Here is a 25,453-nt window from a genome sequence, read left to right on the forward strand (position 1 = left end):
TTGGCATGCTAAATCATGATAGTGCACGTTTTCTACGGTCCGATGGAACATTAACTCGTTTGAAGAAAAAAAAAAGCCATTTAACAATTGCCATTAATTAAAATAACACTTGCGTGCCGTTATAACCGGCGCTTGTTGCTGTAGTATTGTTTGTACAGATGTAGCGCAATGTTCTTTGCGTTAGTAAGTGCCAAACATAATTAACATGGGCGGATTAAACGCGACAATATGCGGCAAGCAGTGGGGGCACACTTTGCTTTTGAGCCACTCTAAATAGGAGCTTTTTGCATGCATGATGTCATCTGTGGTCGGACTGCATATGATTAGCCGTCCTTTTTTTAGTGCGGCTCTTCAGATCTTCCGCAGATTATGAAACCAAGTACAATCGCACTGCCGTGATCTAACTGATCGATTCTAACACAAATCCGCATGAAGTAATGGTCGACCAAATAGATTGTTTTTTCTTTTGTTTAAACGTGGTCGTGCAATTTAACGTGGATCCATATTTTGGTTCACGTATGTAAAAAATCTAATAAAATAAAGGAAAACAACTAAATTAAATCACGACGTTTCGGGCGCAACACAAGTGCCCGCATACACCAGCGAACTCTCGCTGGTGTATGCCCCCCCCCAGGTATATAATCCCTCGTCACAACCATCCCTTCGGCATACATAGTTCTCTCGCTGTGGTTGTCCCCACCTGATGACGGACGCTTGTGTTGCGCCCGAAACGTCGTGATTTAATTGAGTTGTTTTCACTTATTTTATTAGATTTTTTTACCTACGTGACTTTACCGAAAGAACCAAAGAGTGTGAATCCTTGCAGTCACGAACACTTCAAATCTAGAATTAACGTGGATCTTTACGGTGTGCCGAGATGCGGCACAAGCACGCGACTTAGAAAAAAAACCCAGCGGCAGCTCCTTCTGGCAAACGCTTGAACATTCGAGCGAATTTTCTCAAGACAAGTGTGCCCTCTGTAAGGAGCACCGGAGACGCGAGTGGGGGGGGGGGGGAAATGTCACGAGGGCAGGTGCCATCCACCGCACAACGCGCGGGGCCCCGTGGCGTGGCATCACAGGCAACGGTGCCGGCCTCGTGTGGAAATGTGGCGACCATCTGTGCAGGTCCGCGCATATCTTCCCATATTTTACCCCGCCCCCCCACCCCCACCTTGAGCTACGTTGGGTGCTGACAGGCCGATGTAAATACCTGACAAATGCGTCTGGTCTTGTTTAATTTAATGGGACGTCCCATCTGTGTAACGCGACCGACCAGATTTTTTATCTCGCTGAGCCACACCGTGACGCGCTCGGAAGTGACGCGCCACCCTGATGCCACAGGCCTCCTGCCCACGCGGTGCTTTTGATTGCTTGTGTTTTAATCGGACTCGTTCGTTATTCCGCATTATATTTATATCCTAAAGGAAGTCGTGAAGGCCTTTATGAGGGGTTTTTTATGGTACACAAGCTACAGACATTTCCTGCGCAATATATTTTTTTATGCGTAATTAACTTATCGTGTGTGTGTAATGTGCACTTATTTATTTTGATGTGCGCTCCTTAAAACCGTATTTTACTTGAACGCCTTCAAATAAAAACTATGGCTGAAATATATATTTTTTTTCCGTGCAAATCAAGCTGCTGCTCACACAATGAAAATTACATACCTTTGTTAATCGACAGCTCCTTACTGCACATTTTTGGCTTTGCGTGCCCATTTTAAAGATAATTAACGTGGATCACACACAGATTTGCACAACGCCCTCACTTCCGAGGCAGCGAGGTGACCAGGAAATAACAGTACAGCAAATAGGCAAGTGAACCATTTGCGTGGACATTTGAATGTTATTTTCCACAGATGTATTTGGGTTTTATCTGGGTATTCCACTTGTCCTTCCGCACACAAAACACGGTGGAATTCGTCAAACTTGCCAATGTAGGAATTGGTCACGTCTCAGGAAAATGAGTGTTTGTACTTCACGTGGGGCATTCCTGTTGAGATGAATGACATTAAAATGCAGATATCTTTTAGTTTACTATTATTCCTTTTTTGGCTTTGTGCACACATTCTATCGACAAGGACATATTCTCATTTTCATTGTAAATGAGATCATGGTGTAGACACTTAATATGCATGTTCCTTTGTAAACAGCACACAATATTCTCCAACTTGCATTTCCCGCACGCGATATCCTGCGCAAAACACTCAGATGCGATTAATACTGAGATCGTTAATTTTTTTAAAGCATTTCGACGGTTGTCACGTTAACTCTGTTAATGGTGGCAACAGTCATTCATTTCCCGTAAACAGACGCTGCTCGTCGCATGCATTTCAAGAGTCCATATACAACCTATAAGTGAATATTGATACAAAGTTGTTCCCAAGGCATGCAAGAGTGGCCGGGGATAGATCTGCGAGCAGCAAATAGCTCTGTCCACTTAACCGAGAATTGCCCACAAATGCATTGATCGGCTTTTTTTACAAAACGCATCGCCGCCGCTTGCAGGCAATGTCTGGGATGATGGAGAGCCCCCTGCTTGAACCATGTGCTGCGCATTATGGCTTTTTAGCTCTTAAAATATACAGTTGTGTGTGTGTGCATAATCATAATAATAATAAACGCCGGTCTCAGTCTTGACACGACACAATTTAGCCTGAAGGCAGTGAAAAGGAGTCGCGATATTTAGCCCCCCCGTTTTACAAACGTCATCATGGGAGTGGGCAGCTGAGCTCCCGGTCCTGATGATAACCCCCAACCCTCAACCACGAGCACACGAAATGTAATGTCGTGCCCTTCCATCCATCCATCCACCCATCACGACGCCACCAAACTCGCCGCGCGGTCCCATGGGCGGCAGCACAACGAACGCACACGAGGCCACGCTTTGCTTTCTCGGGTTTAGGTCGTTGAGACGTGCATAGGACCGACTAAAACCCGTGCGCTAGAACATCGAGAATTCGCCCAATTCGAGAGCGTGCGGATCTCGCGCTGACTGACGTCTGCTCGTCGCCTGCCGATCCTTCATCTATGCTGGCGAGACTCGCCCGCTAATTCATATTTACAATCCAGACATTCGCCAGCCGGTGCGCCAATTAAACACGCAAACCCGAAATTGGTACTGTAATTGCCCGGAGCATTTCGTTCGGATCAAGGACAACATTTTTTTTTAAGCAAGCGAAATTGACTTCCTTTGTGTTGCAGACAGCCCTAACTACAGTAATAGGCCTTCTGATAATACCCTAAATGAGATGGTAATCTGCGCAGCTAGACGGAGGCTGATAACAATAGCAGCACCACTTGGCCGGGGAAAACAACAGAAGGAGGGAGGAGTTGAGAGTGGTGCTTGTCCGTGCCAGCGGGGAGCGGTGGTGCAGCGGTCAGCGCTACGCTGCACTCCGAATCTGGCCATCCCGAGTTCAATTCCCGCTCACGGCCACCAACATCAGTGACGATCATCTCGACCGTTCCTGGGCTTCCCCGAGCTCGAATCAGCCTCAAATGAGTACCTGGTGCCGTGGTGTGTAAACATCGGCACTGGGGAGACAAAGACGGCCGGGCGTGGTGTTGGGCACCCCCACCGTGTGCCGTGGCGGCCTTGATAGGTGCTCGCTAACAGCACATTTATTTGGACATTCCGCATACATGATGTGTATATTTGAGAAATAATAAAATAATACAAATAAAACAATAAAATAATTCTCACGACGCTGTCTCCCCGACAGACCTGTTCTTCACCTGAGGACGGCTGCTTGCGTTGTGGCCGAAACGTCGTGAGAATTATTTTATTATGTTTTATTTTTATTATTTTATTATTTCCCTTCTACGTGACTTTACCGAAAGAACCAAGAAGATGAATCCCTGCAGTCACGAAAGCTTTAAATCGAAATTTAGTGTATATTTGAGTTGCGTTCGCAAGTCGGTTGCATTTTTCGCAAGTACTGTACACATACGGTACATTTCCAACCGTATGATCAACTTCACAAACAGTCGTGTTGTAGAATAAGCGGCGCTTATTAGAACGAGGGCGCAAGTGGATCGGAAAACCCAGAAACTCTGTCCATTCCGTCTACGTTTCCCCTCCTCCCCTCCCTCCCTCCTTCCCTCAACTCTTGTACCTCAAGCCAACAGTCCTCATCCTGCAACCCCACCCCACTCGTTCGCCTGCCTGCCTGCCTGCCCGCTCTGCCGCTATTTCCCATGATGCTGGCATCAGAATGCGGTGCTTTTTGCCAGCGAGCGTACAGCAGGCACCCAACAAAATTATGAATGAGCTCAGCCCGCTAAGCGGCACGATGAGTTGCCGAAAAGCATCCCGTGCTCAGCCGATTATCAGGACATGTGTGGGTTTTTTTTGTGTGAGAGCGTACTTAGTGTTTTTTTTGTGTTATGGTCACTTGGCTCAGCTTGCTCGCTGGCGTGCGCTTGCGTGTAAAAATATGTTTTTACGTAATGAACGGTGCACAAGCCTACCGTTTAAGCTGTCAATCTCCCGTCTGCCTGTCCGCTCGTCGGTTCGTTCGTCCGTTCTTTGACCTCGCTGAGCACAGAGGGACGTTATTTTGCACAGACTTTCATTCCGAAAGAAGTCCCCGTTTGTGTATGTGCGTGTGTGAAAAAAAGAAAGCTATTGTAGGTCGGTAATGAGTAACAGGCTTGTGTTATGCAGTGATTGTCGTATTGCGTGCGATGAATTTAGGGTCGCGGGACGTCAACAAAAAATTTAAACGGAGAATAAAAAAAAGCCATGGAAAAAGAAAACCCACAAAAAACCTCACGTGCTTTGAAAGGTGGCTTTGTTGTTTTACAAAACAGAACGGTGCTTTGATGTTGGGCGATCATTTCTTTTGAGGATCGCGTTCAAGAGAACGCCAGTGATGTGCATTTCAAGTTTGATTCCGTTTTGCGACTGGCGGTTACAGTTATGGGTAGTGAATTTGCTCGCGAGGTCAAATTGTGCGGTGTAAGTGTGCACGATGTAAGGGCACGCTTTTGATCAATTGCAATGGGGTAGTGATTTTCGTGGTTCAATTCCCCAAAATTGTCGTGCACAATTGAAACTGGATTAGCTGTATAGAAAAGAAAACAAGCAAAAATAATGATTCCCATTCAAAGTTCGGGAAAACCTACATATCAAACAATCGTAATTATAGACCATCCAGGTATATACACAGTTGTGTGGTTATGTGTAGAACAGAATGGACAAGTATTGGACGCGTAGTGGACAGTGAAAAGTGCACAAAGAAACGCGGAGAGATGCACGCTTGGAATGATACTGAGAGATGGGAACCGGAACACGTGGAGACATCGCATTGACGGTTAATAAAACCAAGTGGGCCCCCGGCCAGGAAATGTCATTCGAAGGTTGAGACTGATAACCCAGTGGCAGCCAAAGGAGAGAACACGCCCAAGAATATGTCCACCGTGGAGATGGAACGACGAGTTGAGCTCATGCACAGGAGAAAGATGGATTGGCGGCATCCTGGGATCACAAGGGGATGGCAACGTGCTAAATGCTCTTAAAAAAACAACGAGAAGCTGGATTCAACACAGGACACCTGCCATTGTTCAGGCGTCCGTTTTTGGGGCCAATTTTAGAAAAGTGACGCCACAAGGCAAACTTTTCCTGCCGATTTTTTTTTATCGGGGGGGGGGGGGGGGCAGGAATAAATTGTTACTGCTGCTCAGTCACCAAATTGCTTACAGCTGAGCCCAATAGCAACCTTCAGGGCCGCACAACAATTGTTGACGACCATTTCACGACAGAACTCCTGCGTCGGTGGCTCCGAGGAAACAATAGGATGACGTCACTTACAGGCAGAACCTCCTCCTATTGTCTCCACGTGCAGAGACAAACATTGTTTAGCCCATCAGCCCAAATTCACTTTCCCGACCAATGTTATCAAGCAGCAGTGAACGCTGGACCGGTTTAGACCTTCTAGGTTTTCATCAGTCATGCTTGGTTAAACAAATTCCGCTTGATAATATTGTCATGGAGTGCCAGTCGGGTGATGGACTAAAGTCAACGTTATTTCTACGTGGAAAAACACAATAGAGTTACGCTATTATATTAATTTCGCAATAATCGCTTGCAATGCGCAGTGCGATTTCAATAAAGTTGCTGTTGTTGATGTTCTCAGCATGTAATTTCCCACCGCTGGGCAACGGAATCCCCAAATGTGTCTTCCATTCCCTCCTCTCCCCAGCTGCTTCTTGTCCAGCTGTGGCCCCCCAAGCACTTGGATGTTGTCTCAATGCTACCATCTCTCCCGCTCTCTTCTTCCCCTGCTTCTTTAGCCTTTCTCTCCGCATCCACTCCGCAGTCCATCATGTCTTTCGTCTCTTTCTCTCTCCGTCTCTCTCTCTCTCTCATAATCAACGTTTTTGGGTTTAAATCGCGTTATTTATAAATGTGTCGTAACCCTCCACCACCCGACACGGCCAATCATATAAGAACGGGAGACACAGCAGAGCCTCACCATTCTGGTGAATTGCCCGATGATGCTGGATGCAATTACCAGCGAAACGTCGTACTCAAATTGTAAATGTTGTGGTTTCACGCTTCAACACACCGGTGGGCTAAAGCAGTGAACTATTTGTCTTTTGTCAACGTGACACTTTTTACTGATTGGCCGTGTCGGGTGGTGGAGGGTTACGACACATTTATAAATAACGCGATCTAAACCCATTAACGTTGATTATGAATAATATTGGTCACGAAAGCCTACGTGTTAAATCTCTCTCTCTCATCCGTCGCTCACAAAGTTTCTTGGCCACCTCCGGTTCGCAAGGTAGGCTCCATGCGGTGTGAAAGAAGGTCGACATACGTACACTCAGTTTGGCGAGGCACCAGACGTAAGGTCACGGTCGCGTGTTCCCCACCGCGTAACGTTGACACACCGTGGGCTCGGGCTCGCCACGGTCCCATCGGTTTTCCGTCGGGATCAACGTTCGTTTACCGCGTCCATCCGCGCTGACCGAGCGAAGCAAGAGTGGGAACGTTGCGAGCAGGAAAAGTGACCTTGAGGGCGCGAAGGTTTCGAGGTGGCATCGTGGTTGAGTCACTGCGGTGTACGGCGGCGGTTGTCAGGGTGGAGGTCACCCGGTGCCTCCGGCGTGGTCGGTGAGGCTCCTTCCTCGTGGTCCGGGGGGACTGCCATGCAGACGCAGGCTGATCCGGACAATACTGACCACGTTTGTACCTTTTTGTTTAGGGTATTCATTAACATTTTACTTTTGATATATAATGAAAAAAATGTAAGTTTGGTAAACTAACCTGATTAAACTATCACAAACCTAAGATCTAAATGCCCCCCCCACCCATCCCCTCGCCTAAAAAACAACTTTATAGCCGCGTAATTTGTATTCAGGGATTATAAAGAATTTTTATTTCCTGGTATTTAGAGATATGCGGTTTGTTACAGGGGGGTGGGGGGGGGGCTGGGTGGTCCGCGGAAATGTTTGCATCGGGCCGAGGTGTCCGCAGGCCAAAAAAAGTTTGAGAGACACCGCAAGTCCAGTTAAACAACACGTAAACAATTTATCTCTGGTGAACTCTTCACAAACCGCAAACGTTTACTTCTAACTCCTCCCACCACCACCCAATGTCCCCCATTCCCCGCCTGCCCCCCTCCCCACCACCTTTTGCAAAACATGCAAAAATGCTCCCATGCAGAGAGGCCACTTTTGGCAGCTATTTTTAGTCGTGTATGGAGACGTGCCATCTAAGCCGCCGCGTCGCAGTTTTGTGTTCGCTCGTAAAATACTGCTGGGGGGCGGAGGGGGAGGGACGGCGGATTTGGTGAGTCGAGTGCCTTTAATGAGACCTTGGTAGCATTAGAACACATGGGCAGTATTTCAACGTGCTAATTGTTTGTTTGGAGAGAGAGAAAAAAACCCAGCACAATTGTGCGCGCGTGCCGGACGACTCAGCCTCAAATGAGTGTCTGGTGCGATGTGTAAACATCGCCGCTAGGGAGACAAAGGCGGTCGGGCGTGGTGTTGGCCACCCACCCCCTCGTTTGCCGTGTCGGCCTTTCATAGGTGCTCGCTAGCAGCACTTGCCCCGACAGTCTGCTAAGGCTACACGGGGGATCTTTGTCTTCGTGCAAGGTAAAGGTGCAGCTCTGAAATTTCTCTCTCGTACCACTGCTATCAGAGGAGTGCTTCCCCTGGAGTGGAGGCCCCTCTGCCACCGCTGACTCGAGAACGCTCAACAGAGCGCTCCCCCCCCCCCCCCTTACAGCGGTCACTTGGCCTACTCTTCCTCGCTGGCCTTGGAAGAGATGGAAGTAAAGCACACCTCACACCGCCACACATGACCTGCCGATCGAACAGAGCTGGGTGGGCTCTTACCCGTGTATGCCTGCAGAGGTTGCCGGGACTTCAAGGAAACCTGCAACAATTTTGTTTCGCGTGCCTCGCCGGGAGATCGAACCGGCGGCGTCTGGACATATAGTATAGAATTGTAACTACATTTCTATTTACATTTCTTCACCGTTATTACAGTATTATTGGAAAATGGTTGCGGGGGTGGGGGGGTGTTTCGAAAGCAATAACAATTGTGATTTGAAAATTAAATAAAAACATCTGACAGCGTGGAATTATAAAAAAAGATATTCCTCTCCCTCCCTCTCTCTCTCTTCCGTTACTTGGCCTCTCCACATTCTGTGTCCGACGGTTACCGTCGAGTGACCTCGCTCCAGCAGCTGCGGCCTCAGTGGCAAGCAGCTTCGATGGGGTGGGCGGCGTCCCATGTGATGCCTCATCATCATCTTTTTCTTTTTCTTCCCTACGAATTACTGCGAGTTACAATTGTTCCCCCCAACCCCCCGCCCCAGCGCCGACACCACCACCACCACCCCCGTACGGTTTTTTCTGTGTGTGTTTGCGTGTGTGCGTGCATACGTTTAAATGTTGATGTAAAAGGGAGGCAATAAAAACATTTACCCGTAAAAACAAAGTTTTTCACTATAAATCCTTTATATGCGTGGCGGCTAGAGTCCTCTCGTCCTCTGGCTTGAGATGGCTGCCACCTATGGGTCAGATGATTGCCTGCCACCATTAAGCAATTGGTAATTAAATATAATTAATTTTCTCCTAAAAAGTGTAACATTTTTGAAAAAAATTTTCACCAAAATAAATTGTCACGCACAACGAGTCTGTGTGCAAAATGTCAGCTCGATTGGATCACGGGAAGTGGGTTAAAAAACGACTGAAAGTTTTGCACGGTCGTAAGCGCGCAAGCAAGCAAGCAAGTGAACTTAATATAAAGGATTTTAAAACACGAACCCTCCGCGCGATGGGTTTTCTGAGACCACCAAGTGCAGAATGGTAGAGTCCGTGATTCGTGCTGCACACACACACACACACAAGTTGCTGCTGTACCAGCGCTGACGTGCCCTTCCCGACTCAGCTGCCACTGGGTTAGCCACAGCGGAATTTCAATCCAGAGGGCCGCCCGTTTGGGTTGACGTCTCCGCGTCACAGTTTTAACTTTGCGGCAGAGTTTGTTAAAATCCCCACGTCCTCTCTCTGTCGATCGGTAGGTCAAGTATGGTGGAGTAAAGTGTGGGCACTCACAGCTCTTACATTACATCTGGCCAGTGTAGCGGTGTGGGCAGTGGCGGCTCCTGCAAAATCTCTCAGGGGGGGCAAATGTCTGGATGATTGATAAGGATAAGGTCCACCCATGCAATGGATAAATTAACAGCTTAAGCATGTAAAGGCAACTTCACTTCTTTAATATTAATGAAAAATAAAGTGACTCTTACAATACATCTTGTTTGTTTCTATACTCACTATTATTACAATCCACTCAGTTTCTTTTATTAAAGATTCCACTAGGTGGCGACAAATTATATTGTTGGATGAAACATGCTTACATATGATGACGTAAGCACGTTAGTGCGAGCCATCCCGGAAGCCATAGAGAATGCATTGCAGCGCCCGCCCTTCGAAAAAAAACATCTTTGAATGTAAGTCTATGGGGCCACTCGGGGCGATTCTCAGCCAGAGTGAAATCGCCCAAAAAGAGGCGGTACTCCACAGAACGTGACATGACGCTGATTGGACTATATCCAGAGGCACAGTAACGGCTAGCATAGCTCTGTGGTTGAGATTGGTGGTGTGTCGCCCAATCGCCCTAATGAAGAAACCGCCCCTGGGTGTGGGTCGTAATCCCCTCTACAGGGACTTTCTGTAGCTCCCTCTATTTTGAGGCACTTCTGCCAGCAGTGACTTGAGCAGGAAGTTTCATAGCTGCTCTTTGAGCTAAACAACTGTAAGATATTTACAGGCGGTCCTTGGCGCTCGGTCAAGGAGGAGGTTGATGTTTTCGGACAACTCTGCATCGAATGGATCAGGGCGGAATATGTCCCCATGGGTGAATGGTCCATGCTTATTGCATTCGCAAATAAATACATTCTTGGTCCATCAGCCTATGAGCATCCTCAAGCAATATTATCCAGCAGCATTTGTTTACGCAAGGAAACTTTGGACCGGTGTACGACATTGTGGGTCTCATCAGCAAGAGTAAGGCTCGTTATACGAATGTTGCTGGGTTGCCAGATGTTATTGGCAAGAGCACTCCATATAAGCTATGCCTCCCCCCCCACCCCACCACCCTGTTCGACGCATTATTTGTGGTCTGCGTGATTGTATTTAGTCCCTGACCTGAGCCCTGGACCCGAACCTAGGTCAGCGACAGTCCTCGCGCATGCCCCCTACAGCAGCAGGTGGCTGCAATGCCTCTGCAGGGGAAAAGCTCTGTGCCCTCGCGTGGCTGTCGGTGTCCGGTTCGCCGCGTGCGTCCGTGTCCGCCCGTAGCGCCCCCCCCGCCCCCCCCGCCCCCCCAGTAGCGGCGAGGGCCTCCAGGAACATGAGCTCTGCGAAAAATATTCCCCGCCACATGTTAGGGGAGGACGCGTTACGTAATTCCTTCACGTAACCGTCGCGATGTGCGTGCGGAATGGCGAGCGAGCGAGCGCACGCTGGCGGCATTACCGCATCGCGGGAGGACGTAACGGATGTAATGTTTCAGTTGTGTTCACCCGTGAATAATTAAAGGTAGTGTTTGTGTCGGTTAGAGCTGGTTAGATGGACGGGTGCAGCATGTGTGCGGAGTTGTACGACAAGAGACATGCGGAGGCAATGAAGAAACTGAGAAAAGTCCAAAATATTCTCCCTCCGCTGGCCACCGTTGTTTGGAACTTCCCTATTCCCCCGGCCTTCTATCCTGTTGACTCCCTGTCCCTGTTAAAGCTATTTATTTATTCCCCTCTGTTTGACTCTTACGATAAAAACGCTCACTGCTTATTTGCATCAGCACGCATAAATGTGGTCAAATTCAGACGTGATATGAATCCCAGTTGTGTTCCATTCCGTTGTGAGTTTCACATTTGAGTAAAACACACTATGGCTGTAGCATTTGACTAATACATTAAATGCTATGAGCATGCGTTGCATTTCAAACAAAAACATGCAAAGCGTATTATTATTATTTCAGTCTCATTTGCAAAAAACAAAATCCCTCTGCATATTAACTATCATGGGTATGCATGAAACCTTTGTGCTGATATAAAGCAGTTATGGAAATGTGCTAAATACATGCATGGACGATGAGCGCCGTCGCGTGTATTTGGGGTGCCACGGTTGAGAGGTGTTAACTATCTTGCCTGCTTTGCAGGAAGTCGTGGGTTTGATCCCGACCCCGACGCCTGTTTTATTTGGAGTTTGCGTGTTCTCTCCGTGGCCGTGTGGATTTTTCACCCGGGTCCTCCGGGTTTTCTCGCCACATTTAAAAACGTGCGTTGCTGTGAATTAACACACGGTAATTACATTTCGTTGAGCTATCATTTGCGGCCTGGTCGCTTCTGGTAAAATTATAAAAACTGTTTTTTTTTTTGGTGGAGAGAAAATTTAACTGTGGAGGTTGAATAGTTCAGTTAGGGCATTGACCTGCATCTAAACCGTGAGCGTCAGTGCAACACAACACGCAGTGCTGACTTAAGAATCGACATTTGTTGTTCACGTGTGTGGGTTTTTTGGTGTGCAGTGTGAATATTTTCAGGAAAGATGCATTTCCCAACGAATGGCACATCTCACATTTCCGTAGTGAGCTGTAGAAGCACAGAACATGTGTGCTTCTTTTGGGGACCTACCACCGCAGCGGCCTTGGGTCGGTGTGATGTTAGTTAGAGAACTTCAAATCTAGATTGTGGTGTTAGTTAGAGAACTTCAAATATAGATTGTGATGTCAGTTGTTGAGCTGCCACGAAATCATTGATCGAAAATAAACCCTTCAACTGCCTTTCCCGCTTAATAAACACTGCTTTGTCAATAAAAAAAATGTTATAACGATCAATTACGTGGCATTGCCCTTGTTCCGGGCAGAAACAAAAAAAACAGCGAACGTTTTCAAACCCTGGTGTGAGTGAGATGCACTTTAACGCTGTTCGGTAAGAGACACGGTATATATTTCAATACCGGTTGCTGTGCACAGACCCCCAAAAGTCCCAAACACCTCAAGCAGCCAGCAACAAATGTCGCCATTGAAGGTGTGATAGGTAGGTTACGGTTCCCATTACCGTTTCTACGTGACCATGGAACATATTCTCCGGGACATTTCTGAAGCGTCAATGTTTTGCACCTTCATGACATGGGTTCAATACCCCGCGTTGGGGACCTCCAGTGGAGGCTTCTTCACCAGCATTGGCACGAACAAGCATTGGGCAGGGCTTTACCTCTTTTCTGGCATAACGTGCAAAGGAGCGGTGATCTGGCCTTTCGGTAGGAATGTTTCCGAGGAAATCCTTCCTTTATTGAACCGAGTGTTCTCTTTTTCATTCGCTTCATTTATGGGGGGTTCCCCCCCCCCCCTTTCCCAAAGTAGTTCAATTTACAACAACAAAAATAAAAAAGCTAATTACGTTTAATTAACGTACAGCTCACCCTTCGCATCTGTAATTATTTTTGCTAAGTAAACCGTTTTGACTGCTGTGTTTACGGCGCTATGTAGGCGGGCCATGAAGAGATGCAATCACTGACATCATACTTGCCCGTCGTTATCTTATTGGCCATTCACTTGCATTTCCCGCGATAAGCCTCTTTCCTTTATCAAGACTTGCGGGGCAGGGAGGGTGGGCAATCTACGAAACAATCCCACATCGGTGAATTCTAAAAGCAAAACGCTGCGTTTATCAAGTTAAGCGGTGCCCAGCGATACGAGGTTCTCGCCGCCCGTGGGACAATGGTTCGTCTGAGAACGGACATTAAACAACAGTCTGTTTACAGCACACAGCACTAATAGACGTATAACGTTTCACTTTCAAATCCAAGAGCAAACTGGAGCTTTTGTGGTTTAATTGAGCAGGTTTCCTTTCACTCCCCACCCCCCTCCCCCCCAGCTTTCCCTCTCCTCCAAAATAATATTTCTTTTCTGCTTTTTTATTATAATTTCGGCATCCGCTGGGCACAGCGAACGTAGGAGTCTCTGGTTTAAATTATCCCCTTTCCTTCCTGTCTCCGAACGCTTTTTTTTTGTGTGCCGGGTTGCATTCCACCGCGTTTGCACCGTACAAGAGCACCCCATTCCCGGGTGCAAATTCCGCCGTTCGGCAAAGCTGTTACGAGCCCGGCGACGCAAAATAACCTTTCTGTTGCTCGCACACCACACGCACACACACAGAGAGAGCGAGCGAGCGAGAGAGCGAGCGAGACTTGGCAGCCTCTGAGCGTGATTCCACCACTTGGCTATCGCCGTGAGCGCTCGCTGCTCGTTTCCTGCCTAGGTGAATGCACAGCCCCTGAGCGCTCGCACATGCACACGCGGTCTCGCCACAACAATAACAGCCTTTGTTGGGTACCGGTGAAAATAACACAGAGCCGCGATTCAAACATTACTCTGTGCATTGTCCGCATGCTTTTGATTCAGGTGTTTCTTTCGGCGGTGGCTAAGAAGACGGGCATTGTTTATATACTAAAACGTGAACAATTGTTCAGCCTATTTGTCAATTCACTTCTGATACGAAGGTCTTCCCCCCCACACGGATTCGGTCATCGTTGGTTGTTTGAGCATACTTCACCACGCTGGTCATTGCGGATTTAAGGCACAATCGGAATGATATCCCGTCTCTCGGTGTTATCGTTCACGCTGCGCCTTTGTCGCAGTATTCTCAAAACGTGTCAGAGGCCACACCGCACGTTCTCATGACCATTCTCACATTCGCTTCAGTACCCATTCGTGTGTCTCAGGCCTCGCTGGGCATCACAGCGTCGACGCAACGCAAAGCGACGGGGAGGATGAACGGGGGGGGGGGGGGGTGTGCCGGCAGAATTCCAATTCAAGAAGCACGTCGATGTCCGGCGCAGGGTGTCGGATGAACCGGTGGGACGGGCGGGCGAGCGAACGAACGTGTTGCCTGATGCGTCGTCGCGTGAGTGGACTCGGGTTACTAACGTCACGGGCTGGGTTCCGTGGCTTGTAATGCACGGGGAGCCTCCGGAGTGCATGCGCGGCTTAGGCGGCCTCACTCTAAAAGCTGTGCTCTGCGAATGCTTCGTCGGATGGTAGGCGCAGACTTAAGTCTTGTCGTGGAATGTTTGCTCGAGTAATCCTTATTCCAGACACGTCGGACATCTTTGCCTCTGCTGCTCGATACCCAGTTGGGGTCGCCGTTGCGCCGGGGGTGATTCCACTATCGGTGGTGATGGTCACCGTGATTAAAATGTGTACGGTGTGAACCCCGTGCCGCACGCCGTGCTCGATATTCACGTGAGTGACGCGTCGCAGAAAATCGACGACTCGTGTTCAACGAAACGCGGCGGACGGTGAGAGCGCACGCCAATGAACAGTAACGGCCACGCGCCGGTGTAGTTTTTTGTTGGTTTGGAAGAAAAAAATGCCGCCGTTCAAATTTGCGAGCTGTGTGTTTGATCGCGATGGATTGTTTGCGCGCAAATGTTGCTCTCTTGTTTTGGCTCCGATGCACCAACCCCGGCAGTTCGAGCTATTTTGTTGTTATGCCGTTAAGCAAGGGGCACGTCAGAATATACGTCAACAACGGGTGCGTTTGAACGATACAAATTGAGGATGAAGCAGGTGGACTTCATGTGAATGCTTGTGCACTAGTCGTACAGAATATAAGTTAGAACTGTTTAACTATGCTGCAGATTTATAACAATACAACGCATGCCAATTCATCAGGTTCCTATTCCTTTTCATGCAAATACAAAACAGCAATTACATACATGTCAACCCATACGGTTTAAAAACTGGGACCTTTTTGCCAGTACTTTGAGTCAAAAATTCCTTGAAAAAGGTTTCTGTTTGGTGTTTTAGCATCTTAACACAACTGCGTTATTGCCAGAAAAGGTAAAACCTATTCTTATTTTTCCATACGGTTTACCCCATATTCTTGTACAGGAAAATTGAGTTTTGAGGTCCATACGGCATGAAGCCGTTTCAATTCGGGTAAACATTGACTTTTTTCGATTTGTTTGTGTTTCTACCTCGTGATGTGACTTTGTAGGATGAACGTTGAGATTTATAAGGGCACGGGGTGGCCAATAAGGTCTGAATTGGTCGGTAATAAGGTGGGCAGTGACAAGGGGTTGATATGTATGCAAATATTATATAAAGAGGGCCTTGTGAGATGTAATGTCTGTGGCTTGGAGCTGCATTTTAAACCATAACACAGGCTCCCAAACAGACACACATTAATTAATACAATTAAAAAAGGAATTTTTCAAACTCCTTCCGTTGCGTTTGTGTTATTAGATTTTTTTGTGCGTGTCCCTCTTATTAATTATTTAAAAGCACTGTGTGGATATTTGGACGACGATGCTGCTGCTGCGGCTCCATGCTGGGCTGCAAACTTCCTCCAGAAGTCAGCCCCCCCCGTCTCCTCACCCTGATGGAATATGGCAGTGCTGCTCTGTTGCGATGGCCCTCTGACACCGCCGCCTCCTCGCTCCATCGAGAGCCATAGCCACCGAGTAGCGAAGGGCAACAGTCTGCCCGACTATTGATTTCGCGTTGCCCCCTTGGTTTTTTTTCGTTAAAAGAAAGTAACATTTGTTTCTTTCAAGAAACCCACGGACATCGCAGAGGGACGTACAAATGATGAACATGCGGTCTCAAATAGGGGGGGGGTGGGGGGGGGAGGTTGGTGTCTGGAGGCACTTGGGCTCTCACTACCCTACCCACGGTAGGATGCAACGATCGGAAAGCAGCAGATTAACGGGGAAGCGAAAGAAGAAGAAGAGGGGGAGAGTGGAAGGAAGGGGACTAATGTAACCAAACGAATCAGGAAACAGAGTAACACAGGGGGCCGTGTCGGGGTTTATATCCCCTCTTGTTTTGCTCCCCCCGGAGCGATGGTCGTCAGGTGCTCACTGCAGAGTTTCGGTGTCCAGGACTCCGTCCCCCTCTCCCCGGGCCCCCTCCTCCCCCTCCCCGCTGCTCCGGGTTGTTCACGCCCAGGTTCAGTAGAAACGGGGAAGCGTTGTACACCTGCGTAACGAGCGGCGCGCGCCTCGCCGCCTATCCCGTCGGCATCGTCTCCGACGGCCGCAGCAGGTGTCGAGAGGAGCCTTGAGAGAGCGCGAAAGCGGCTACCGTTGCTCCGATACACGCGCATTTTAAAACGGGCGCTCCTGCTATCAATTCGTTCTATATATGTATAGATTATTTGAAAACTGATCTTCAATCGTCTCAACGAATTTAAGCTAACGTAATATGTGATCTAATGTTTGAATGCAATGTGGGGGTTTGGGTGTGAATGGGCAGTTGTTGGGACGCTGAGCTATCAACCCGGTGATCTGATTACAATTCCCGGTTACGGTTGACATGAACGGTAAGCCAGTCCTGGGCCTCTCCTCCTTCACCAACCTGCACTGACCAGCGTGGTGAAATAAGGTCACAATCTCCACGACTGGGATGGCATGGAGAGGTCCTTCGTCCAGCAGTGGATTCGTCAAAGGCTCTAAATTATTATGAAACATCAAGTAGTTGTGCAAAGGAAGATAAAAAAAAAACCATGGCTATTGAACAACGGTGAACTCGTGCATGTGAGTTCAGTGTGCTGTGCCAAGGGGTGCGCTACACTTTGTGAGAACATTCAGGACCGCAGGCCACGCATCACTCTGTGGCTTTGTGGGGACTCCGGTGTTATTACTCTGCTGGTCTCGTCCTCTGGTGGATGTGGCTTGCAGCTGCATTTGCGTGGGCCCACGGCACTCGTCAGCTCTGCTGACTGCTACCCATGTCGCCTGGTGTGGTGGAGACTCAATGCCTCAGGAGCTGGTGGTCTAGCCACATGGTTGGTGGTTGTGTTGGTGGTGAGAGTGGCAGTGACGGCGGTGGGTTTGTCGGAGAGGAAGTATGAAGCCATCAACCTGGGTGGCATTTCTGGCCATAGCTAAGATCAGTGGTAATTGATATCTGAACTGGTCTTGAGCCTCCTCTGTGTTGACGCAGTCTCAAATGAGTACTGCACCTGGTTTGGCGTGTAAATAGAAGCACTGGTGCTGACCTCACTGCGCCCTCGTGTGCCGTGTCGACCTTCATAGGTGCTCGCTAACAGCACACCCTGTCTCGGCTACATGGGGGAAGATGTTACACGTAGTAGGCTTTCGCGACCAATATTATTCATAATAAAGGTTTTTGGGTTAGATCGCGTTATTTTTCAATGTGTCGTAACACTCCACCACCCGACAACGGCCAAACAGTACAAAATGTGTCACGTTTAGAAAGGACAAAATAAAAATAATTTTTTGTCCTTTGTAAACGTGACAAATTTTTTACTGTTTGGCCGTGTTGCGTGGTGGAGGGTTACGACACATTTATAAATAACGCGATCTAACCCAAAAACCTTTATTATGGGGGAATATTGTCCGGTGGTGATGATGGTGGTGGCCCCTCACTTGGTGTGGTGGTGTCGATCAAAGCTGCTCACTCGGCAGCGGTGCTGGCCTCTCGCTTGGTGGCGGCGGCATTGGTGATGGTGGTGCCGTGTTTGTTGGGATGCAGGAGGCTCCGTGCACGCGCCGAGAATAAGTAACCCCCCCCCCCCCACCGGCAGCCTCTTGTCGTTTTGTAGATTCTGTGTCGTCTGGAGAGAGTGGCGGGTCGGGAGAGACCCTCCGTGACCCCGAGCAGTGCAAGTCCCGACAAACGTTGGCGAAGGAAAATAGCAGTGTGCGATCGCCCCCCCCCCCTCTCCCCCCCCCCCCTCCCGTGAAATTGTTCGTGGTCAGGGTTATAAAAGAAATAATTTACGGAGAAGATTTGCACTTGAATAGTTTAGCATTACTTTAAAAAATCGTAATAATTATAAATGTCTGCCGAGTTTGCTTAATTTCCCTCCGCATATCTAAAGGGTTGACCAGGATCATTCTTCGTAATGTGTTCAAATACAAAAGGGAATGAGTGAGTTTCCACTTGGCTCGTGACATCTAATAAGGAACAACATTTTGACATCCCGCTATTGCATTCGGATCATTTGAAGCTATTCGTGTATTTGGAAAACGAGCCAATTTAAATAATGCGTTTTCCTTTAGAACGAGAGATGATGGAACCTCATAAAACGATCATCTTTTATTAAATTTTATCATCATGGTACCAGGCATTTTCACTACTATGCAATCATACACGTATCCTTATTAAACTCTCGCTTTTTTTCTTTCTCCTGGATCTGTACGCATCCTGCCGTCTGCAATAGTGAGCGATATCTTTGTTTGCAATGAAAAGCGATTGCTTGTAAGAATCTTCTTAGGTTTTTTTTCGGTAAAGTCACGTAGAAAGTAAAATAAAATAAAAACAAAAATCACGACGTTTCGGAGGCAACACAAGTCTCCGTCATCAGGTGGGACCGTCACAGCCAGATTAGCTGTATCAAGTGAGGCAATGATTCAAGATGTAATCCCTTAAAAGCGAGTTGAGGGGGGAGGGAGAGGGAGGGGGGAGCTCATCAGACTATGGTAGCCAATGAAAGGAACGTATCGGGAGGGAGGGGGGGCGAGGCCAAAAGGGTGGGCGATGGACGTGGAAGCGCTGATGACGGAGACTTGTGTTGCGATGGACGTGGAAGCGCTGATGACGGAGACTTGTGTTGCCTCTGAAACGTCGTGATTTTTGTTTTTATTTTATTTTACTTTCTACGTGACTTTACCGAAAAAACCTAAGAAGATGATTCCTTGCAGTCACGAAAGCTTCAAATCTAGAATTGCTTGTAAGAACTCAACCCCTACGATCAAATCGTTCTGCCCGCAAAGGCGGCAGGGTGGCACGTTTGTTAACACCCGCTCCTCAAAGCAAGACGAACTTGTGTTCGATTCCCGACTTTCTGTGTGGAGTTTGTATGTTCTCCCTCCGTTCTGCATGCATTTCCTCTGGGTTCTCCAGTTTCCTCCCGTAGTTGATAATAAATAAGTATAACCCGTAAAAACTAAGTTTTTCACTATAAATCCTTTATATGCGTGGCAGCGAACTTAATATAAAGGATTTAAATATATATTCGCCTGTGGAGGACGCGGGGATCGATCCCGCGACCTTTGGCATGGGAAGCGAGGGCGCTACCAACTGCGCTACTCCGCCACGGCCTGTGGAGGGGTTACGCTCTGGGCTCTTATACTGTGACGTTCAGCCAAAGCCATGAATGCGTTCTATTTGAATATATGTAAAATAATTTTTTTTTGCCTAAAAAGTGTAAAATTTTGGGAATTTTTTTCACGAACAATAATTGTCTGGCACAACGAGTCTGTGTGGAAAATGTCAGCTCGATTGGATCACGGGAAGTGGGTTAAAAAACGACCGAAAGATTTGCACGGTCCTAAGCAAGCAAGCAAGCACGCAAGCAAGTACGCGAACTTAATATAAAGGATTTAAAAAGCACACCGACGCGTAACTGGTGTTGGCCAAAAACATCCCAATGGTGAAAACAATGACCTGCAAATGACTCGGTTGGGATTAAACGTGGCAACGTCAACCCCCCCCCCCACCAAACTGAAAGAATAAAACATAAACCTGACAGGACCCTCCTGTAGAAGGGTCTCGAGACTCGGTGTGACACTGCTGGGTAGACGAAGCGTCATTTAGTACAATGCATCCGATCTTCTTGATTCTTTCGGTAAAGTCACCACGTAGAAGGGAAGTAATAAAATAATAAAAATAAAAAATAATAAAATAGTGAGAATTATTTTATTATGTTTTATTTTTATATTATTACGTCCCTTCTACGTGGTGACTTTACCGAAAGAATCAAGAAGATGAATCCCTGCAATCACGAAAGCTTTAAATCGAAATTTAATGCATCCCATAGCAATAACTTTCAGAAGCTAAGCGGGCTTGAGCTTGTTCAGCACTTGGATGGGAGATCTGCCTGGCAATACTGCTCCCAGGTGGTGTGTGTGTAGGCTCAGGTTGCAATGTGGGCCAGGACATTGCAGTACAGCATTTGGATTCTTGAATTTAACTGCGTGGAACGTTGCGCGCGTCACCCTCCTCGTATGTCCGTGGGTTTTCTCCAGCTTCTCCAATTTCTTCGCACGTGAAGCCGCATACTTCTCCTTCGTAACACAACGGAGCAAACGTCGCATTGTCGCAGGCCCCCCCCACTTCCCCCCAAAAACATAGAATCTTGAAGCACAGCGATGGTTCTCCTGGGAAAATAATGTTCATTTCTTGAAAATTATTTAAACCTAGGAATTTATGAGCATAGGTCCTCATGGAGAATTCGAACGTCGCATTGATTGGAGCCGTGCACGAACTCGTGCTGCACTTTATCTGTGTTGGAGGATCGCAGTCTGAACGACCTGCTCCGTGGAATATCTCGCGTTGGTTGAGGTACAATGAAGGCGTCTGCATTCCTTTGATTTTCTGTCAGCGGATGATTCATGGCTGGGTTACAAAGTCACCTATCACCGCTATGGGCGTACACGCGCACACACACACAAAGACCTCCCGTATAGCCTTAAATAGACTGTTGGGGTAAGTGCTGTTAGCGAGCACCTGTGAAAGCTGGCACGGCACACGAGGGGGGTGGGTGACCAGCACCACGCCCGACCGCCTTTGTCTCCCCAGTAGCGATATTTACACATCGCACCAGATACTCAATTGAGGCTGAGTCGACCTAGGGGAGGCTCAGGACCGGTTCAGATAACCGTCACTGGTGTTGGCCATGAGCAGGAATCGAACTCGGGTCGCCGGGTTCGTAGCTCAGTGCGCTAACCACTACACTCCCGCTCCACACACACGCACGCACGCACACACACACACAAACACACGCACACAAACACACGCACACAGGCATGTGCGCCATCATTTACTGATGGCATGGGACAATCACATGCTATGACTCTGATATAAATGGGCACAATGTACAACCTAAACCCAGCTGTATATCCTGTTATCATGTCTCGTTGAGTCAGCTTGGCTTTAAAAAAATGTATAAAATAAGACATTTCCCAGGCATATCTTATAACTGGTCTGATATTCATAACCTCAAAAAAATCATAAGAATGTACATCTGGGCGAGGTTAAGTGGCACGCGTTGCCAGCCTCGTTTGGCTCGGAGAATTAAGTCGTCAAAATGATAACGAGTTGTGCCCACGACCAAATATCACCGGGAACGCACCCATAGCTTGGATATGGCTCTGACGGCCGACCACCATGCATAACGGGTCATTGGATGATGCGGGGTTATGTGGTGGGCAGCTTCGGGCAATGTAGCAAAATCCATTGTTGCGCTGTACTTCTATGTTTCCCGCCTTCACCACACCACCAACCCGTCCTGAGCAGCATAATCCAATACCTGCCACCATCTACATGGCATGGGGAGGCCCTCAATCCAGCAGTCCAGCAGTAGATTAACAAAACAATGGGCCGTAGATGTACGTGTATAACATGCATGTGTGTGACACGTGATGACTGTGGAACTCTGTCATTGACGGCTGCCACCCACCCACCCACCCACCTCACCCTCTCCTCCACTAGCAGGCCCTCCCTTCTGGACCCACCCTGAGAAAATGGACAAGCGTCTTCATGCCGTGCCCGCCGCGAACACCGTCAAGTTCCGCTGCCCGGCCGCAGGGAACCCCCCTCCTGTCATCCGCTGGCTCAAGAACGGCCGGGAATTCCGCAGCGAGCACCGCATGGGCGGCATCAAGGTGAGAGGCGTCGCGACGGGAAACGAGGTGGGGGCACGGCGCTCGCTGGGGGGGGGGGGGTCCAAATTCTAATTTTCGGTTTTTAGGGTGGGGATTTACGCCGCATCAGGGATGCGGCCGCACGTCAAGACCATCGTTGCGGGAACGCCGGGCGTGTTTGTTTTACATCGAGAGAGGCGGTCTGTCGTCGGAACAAGGAGGAAGAAAAGAGGAAGAGTCTTGACTTTACCGAAAGAACCAAGAAGATGATTCCCTGCAGTCACGAAAGCTTTAAATCGAAATTTAGTCTTGAGCCTCTGAACGGGGAACGGTCTTGAGCGTGGGAAGGGCATCGATGGCATGGATGGCCGGAGTTGCAGCTTACGTGAGCAGCAGAGAAGAACGATTGACCGCTCGCCAAGCAGACGTTGACCTGGGGGGTTGGGTGCTCGAGCAGAAAGTGCACTGAGCTTCTTGAAGGGCGATCTTGAAAAGAATCTGGCTTTGAATCGGGAGCCAGCTGAGGGACTGGAGGAGTGGGGTGATGTCATCTTGTTTGCTGATGAAATCCGATGTTGCTTTTCTGTGTGTTTGGGAGTGGTGGCGTAGTAGTTGGTGCTACAAATCCAAAGGCTCTCTGGTTCAATTCCTAGCCAATGACGCTCATTCTAAATTAGTATCCAATCCATTCATTCCTACATTTTTTTGCTTTGTATAGTGTGTTCATTGTCAGAACCGGGGTGGCAAATGGAAGTGATACCTGCCAAATTGCCCCCTTGTCCCATGCTCTCTTTAATAGGGGCTCGAACTTGTCCCTGCAGTCGTTAAAGATGAATAGGGGATTCTCCGTCTCGTCTCAGTGTGCTCACGCTTATTTTCGGCCAATAAAACGGAGCTGAAAACGATGACTAGTTGGCACACAATGGTGAGCAAAATACGCCTTCACCCTCGCATAATTAAACAAAACATTAACATTCAGTACGTGGCACGCCGGCTTTATTTTTTTTTTACTGGGCCAGCTGCCGTCAGGCGAGCCAGGCTGATAGCAGTTACCGAGTGGCATTGTGTCTCCGCGCGCACGCGGGCTGTCTGGCTTCGGACATAGCAAGGTAACCGGGAGGACACGAGACAACCGGCGATGACGGGAGGCAGCCGAGGACAGAACCACGCCCTGTGTGGCGGCGATGACAAACGTCTGGCAAACCGCCGACATCTGCTCGTCTCGGCATTAATGCGGCTGTCCCATTACACGAGCAAACAAACATGGGGCCGGCCGTCCGCGGCGACATTGACCCGCCCGCGAGGTGACCACGAGGCCCTGTGATGGATGGCCTGTCGCGAGCGACCAAATCAATCGCGGTTCGTCTCATTGCTCGCGCCGCCGGCCTCGGGCGTCTCGGAGATCCGCGGCGCTGCGAGAAACGTCGTCGCTTCGATACCCTCTGCGGTTGGCGAGATGTTAACTGCCTCGCCTGGTATGCTGGAGATTGCGGGTTCGATCCCGACCCTGACGCCTGCTGTATATTTGGAGTTTGCGTGTCTCTCTCTCCCCCCGTGGATTTTTTCCGGGTCCTCTGGCTTTTTCTCTCCATTTTTAGAATCATGCGTTTAGAGTATTTAGCTGCTATACATTTCCACGTGATGTGCCACTTCGTTGAGCTATCATTTGTGGCCAGATCGCTTATGAACAAGAGCTACAAAGCTCAGTGGGCCTCACCTGGTAAAATAAAAAATGCGTTTGAATAGCTAAGTAGGTTGTGAAGAGGCTCCCGAATGCCGTCCCATTGTTGTGCGAAAGCGGGGAGGCACCTGCAAGTTGGGCAGGTAACGCTACACCATCGTTAGTCTTGCTTTGGGTGCGGCGGTGCTCAGGTGTAAGATTTCCCCTGTGTTTCAAGCCCAAACACAAAAAAAAGATAGATATAATTGAGTGAAAGGCTCGAATGTTTTTTTTTAAATAACCGTCTGTTATATTGCTCCCTTTGTCCCATGCTTAATTTACCCAATTTATCTCCCACTGCCCCAGGCACTTTCGGTCACGTGTGCGCAATCACACAAGGCGGCTGTGAACTCGACGGTCAATGAATAGTTTCAATATACTAGTGATGGTCCTCGCCGTGCGATTTAAAAAAATTATATTTTTGTATTATGCGAGACGACGGTGCGGGTTGGTGGTGCGCCGCGCTCTGAACCCAGCGACCCTCACAGCCACGGCTTACACCTCCGATGAGCACGGTTTCTACGTACAGTGCAAAAGAAGTTCGACATACATGCATGGGTAGCGAGCGATAGCTGAACTGGCCCTGACCACCATTGCCTCCATTCACCAAGCCGCACTGAATTATCTTGGTGGAGTTTGGTGAAACAAATCCCTATGACCGACGTGGAGTGGAGAGGCTTTCATCCAGCAGTAGAGATGGTAAATAGTAACAAGTCGTGAACTTTGGTTGACAAACGTGGGTCGTACAATTTAACACGTCGTAGGCTTTCGCGACCAATATTATTCATAATAAAGGTTGTTTGGGTTAGATCGCGTATAAATGTGTCGTAACCCTCGACCACCCGACACAGCCAATTATAAAGGGATTTGTCATGTAAACAACGCGCCAGTTAGTTACTACTTCAGCCGACCGGTGTGTTGGAGAGTAAATCCACAATATTTATAATTTGAGTAGTACCGTGACGTTTCGCTGGTAATTACATCCAGCATCATCGGGCGATTTGCCAGAATAGTGAAGGTTCGCACGTCCGCGTATACAAACCTCGACTGACGCGCCGCCCTTGCTGTTGCCGTGTGTTTCATCATCGCAGCTGAGGCAGCAGCACTGGAGCCTCATCATGGAGAGCGTCGTGCCCTCGGATCGCGGCAACTACACGTGCATGGTGGAGAACCGCTACGGCTCCATCAACCACACCTACCAGCTGGACGTCGTGGGTGAGAGCCCGTCACCACGCCAGGCCACCACGGCACCCCACCTTCCGCCGTTGAAGGCGGCGGTAGGTGGGGTGCCACGGTGGATAGATGTTAAACCCCTCCTCGCCTGGTATGCAGGAGGTCGTGGGTTCGATCCCGACCCTGACACCTGCTGCTGCTGTATATTTGGAGTTTGCGTGTTTTCTCTCCCCGCGGTCGTGTGGATTATTCTCCGCATCCTCCATGTTTTTCCCTCCGCTTTTAGAATCGGCATTCGTTTCGAGTATTTTGCTGTTATAAATTTCCACGAGTTGATAAGCCACGTTGTTGAGCTATCGTTTGTGGGCAGGTTAGTTTCTGAAAAAGTGCTACATGGCTCAGTGGGTCTTACC

General features: G+C 48.6%; 1 protein-coding gene across 3 annotated transcripts in view; it reads left to right on the forward strand.

The window, feature by feature from the left end:
• The window catches only part of FGFR2 (fibroblast growth factor receptor 2), a 62,762-nt gene that overhangs the window by 18,731 nt on the left and 18,578 nt on the right, over positions 1–25,453 (forward strand). For 2 of the 3 annotated variants that reach the window (XM_078855372.1, XM_078855374.1), the window contains exons 4-5: positions 21,996–22,168; positions 24,959–25,082. In XM_078855372.1, coding sequence (XP_078711498.1) covers positions 21,996–22,168; positions 24,959–25,082 — 297 coding nt within the window. The remainder of the gene's footprint in view (positions 1–21,995; positions 22,169–24,958; positions 25,083–25,453) is intronic. The other variant, XM_078855375.1, reaches the window with a different exon arrangement.

This window comes from Lampetra fluviatilis, chromosome 4 (assembly GCF_964198595.1).
Source record: "Lampetra fluviatilis chromosome 4, kcLamFluv1.1, whole genome shotgun sequence".
NCBI classification, from domain to species: Eukaryota; Metazoa; Chordata; class Hyperoartia; order Petromyzontiformes; family Petromyzontidae; genus Lampetra; species Lampetra fluviatilis.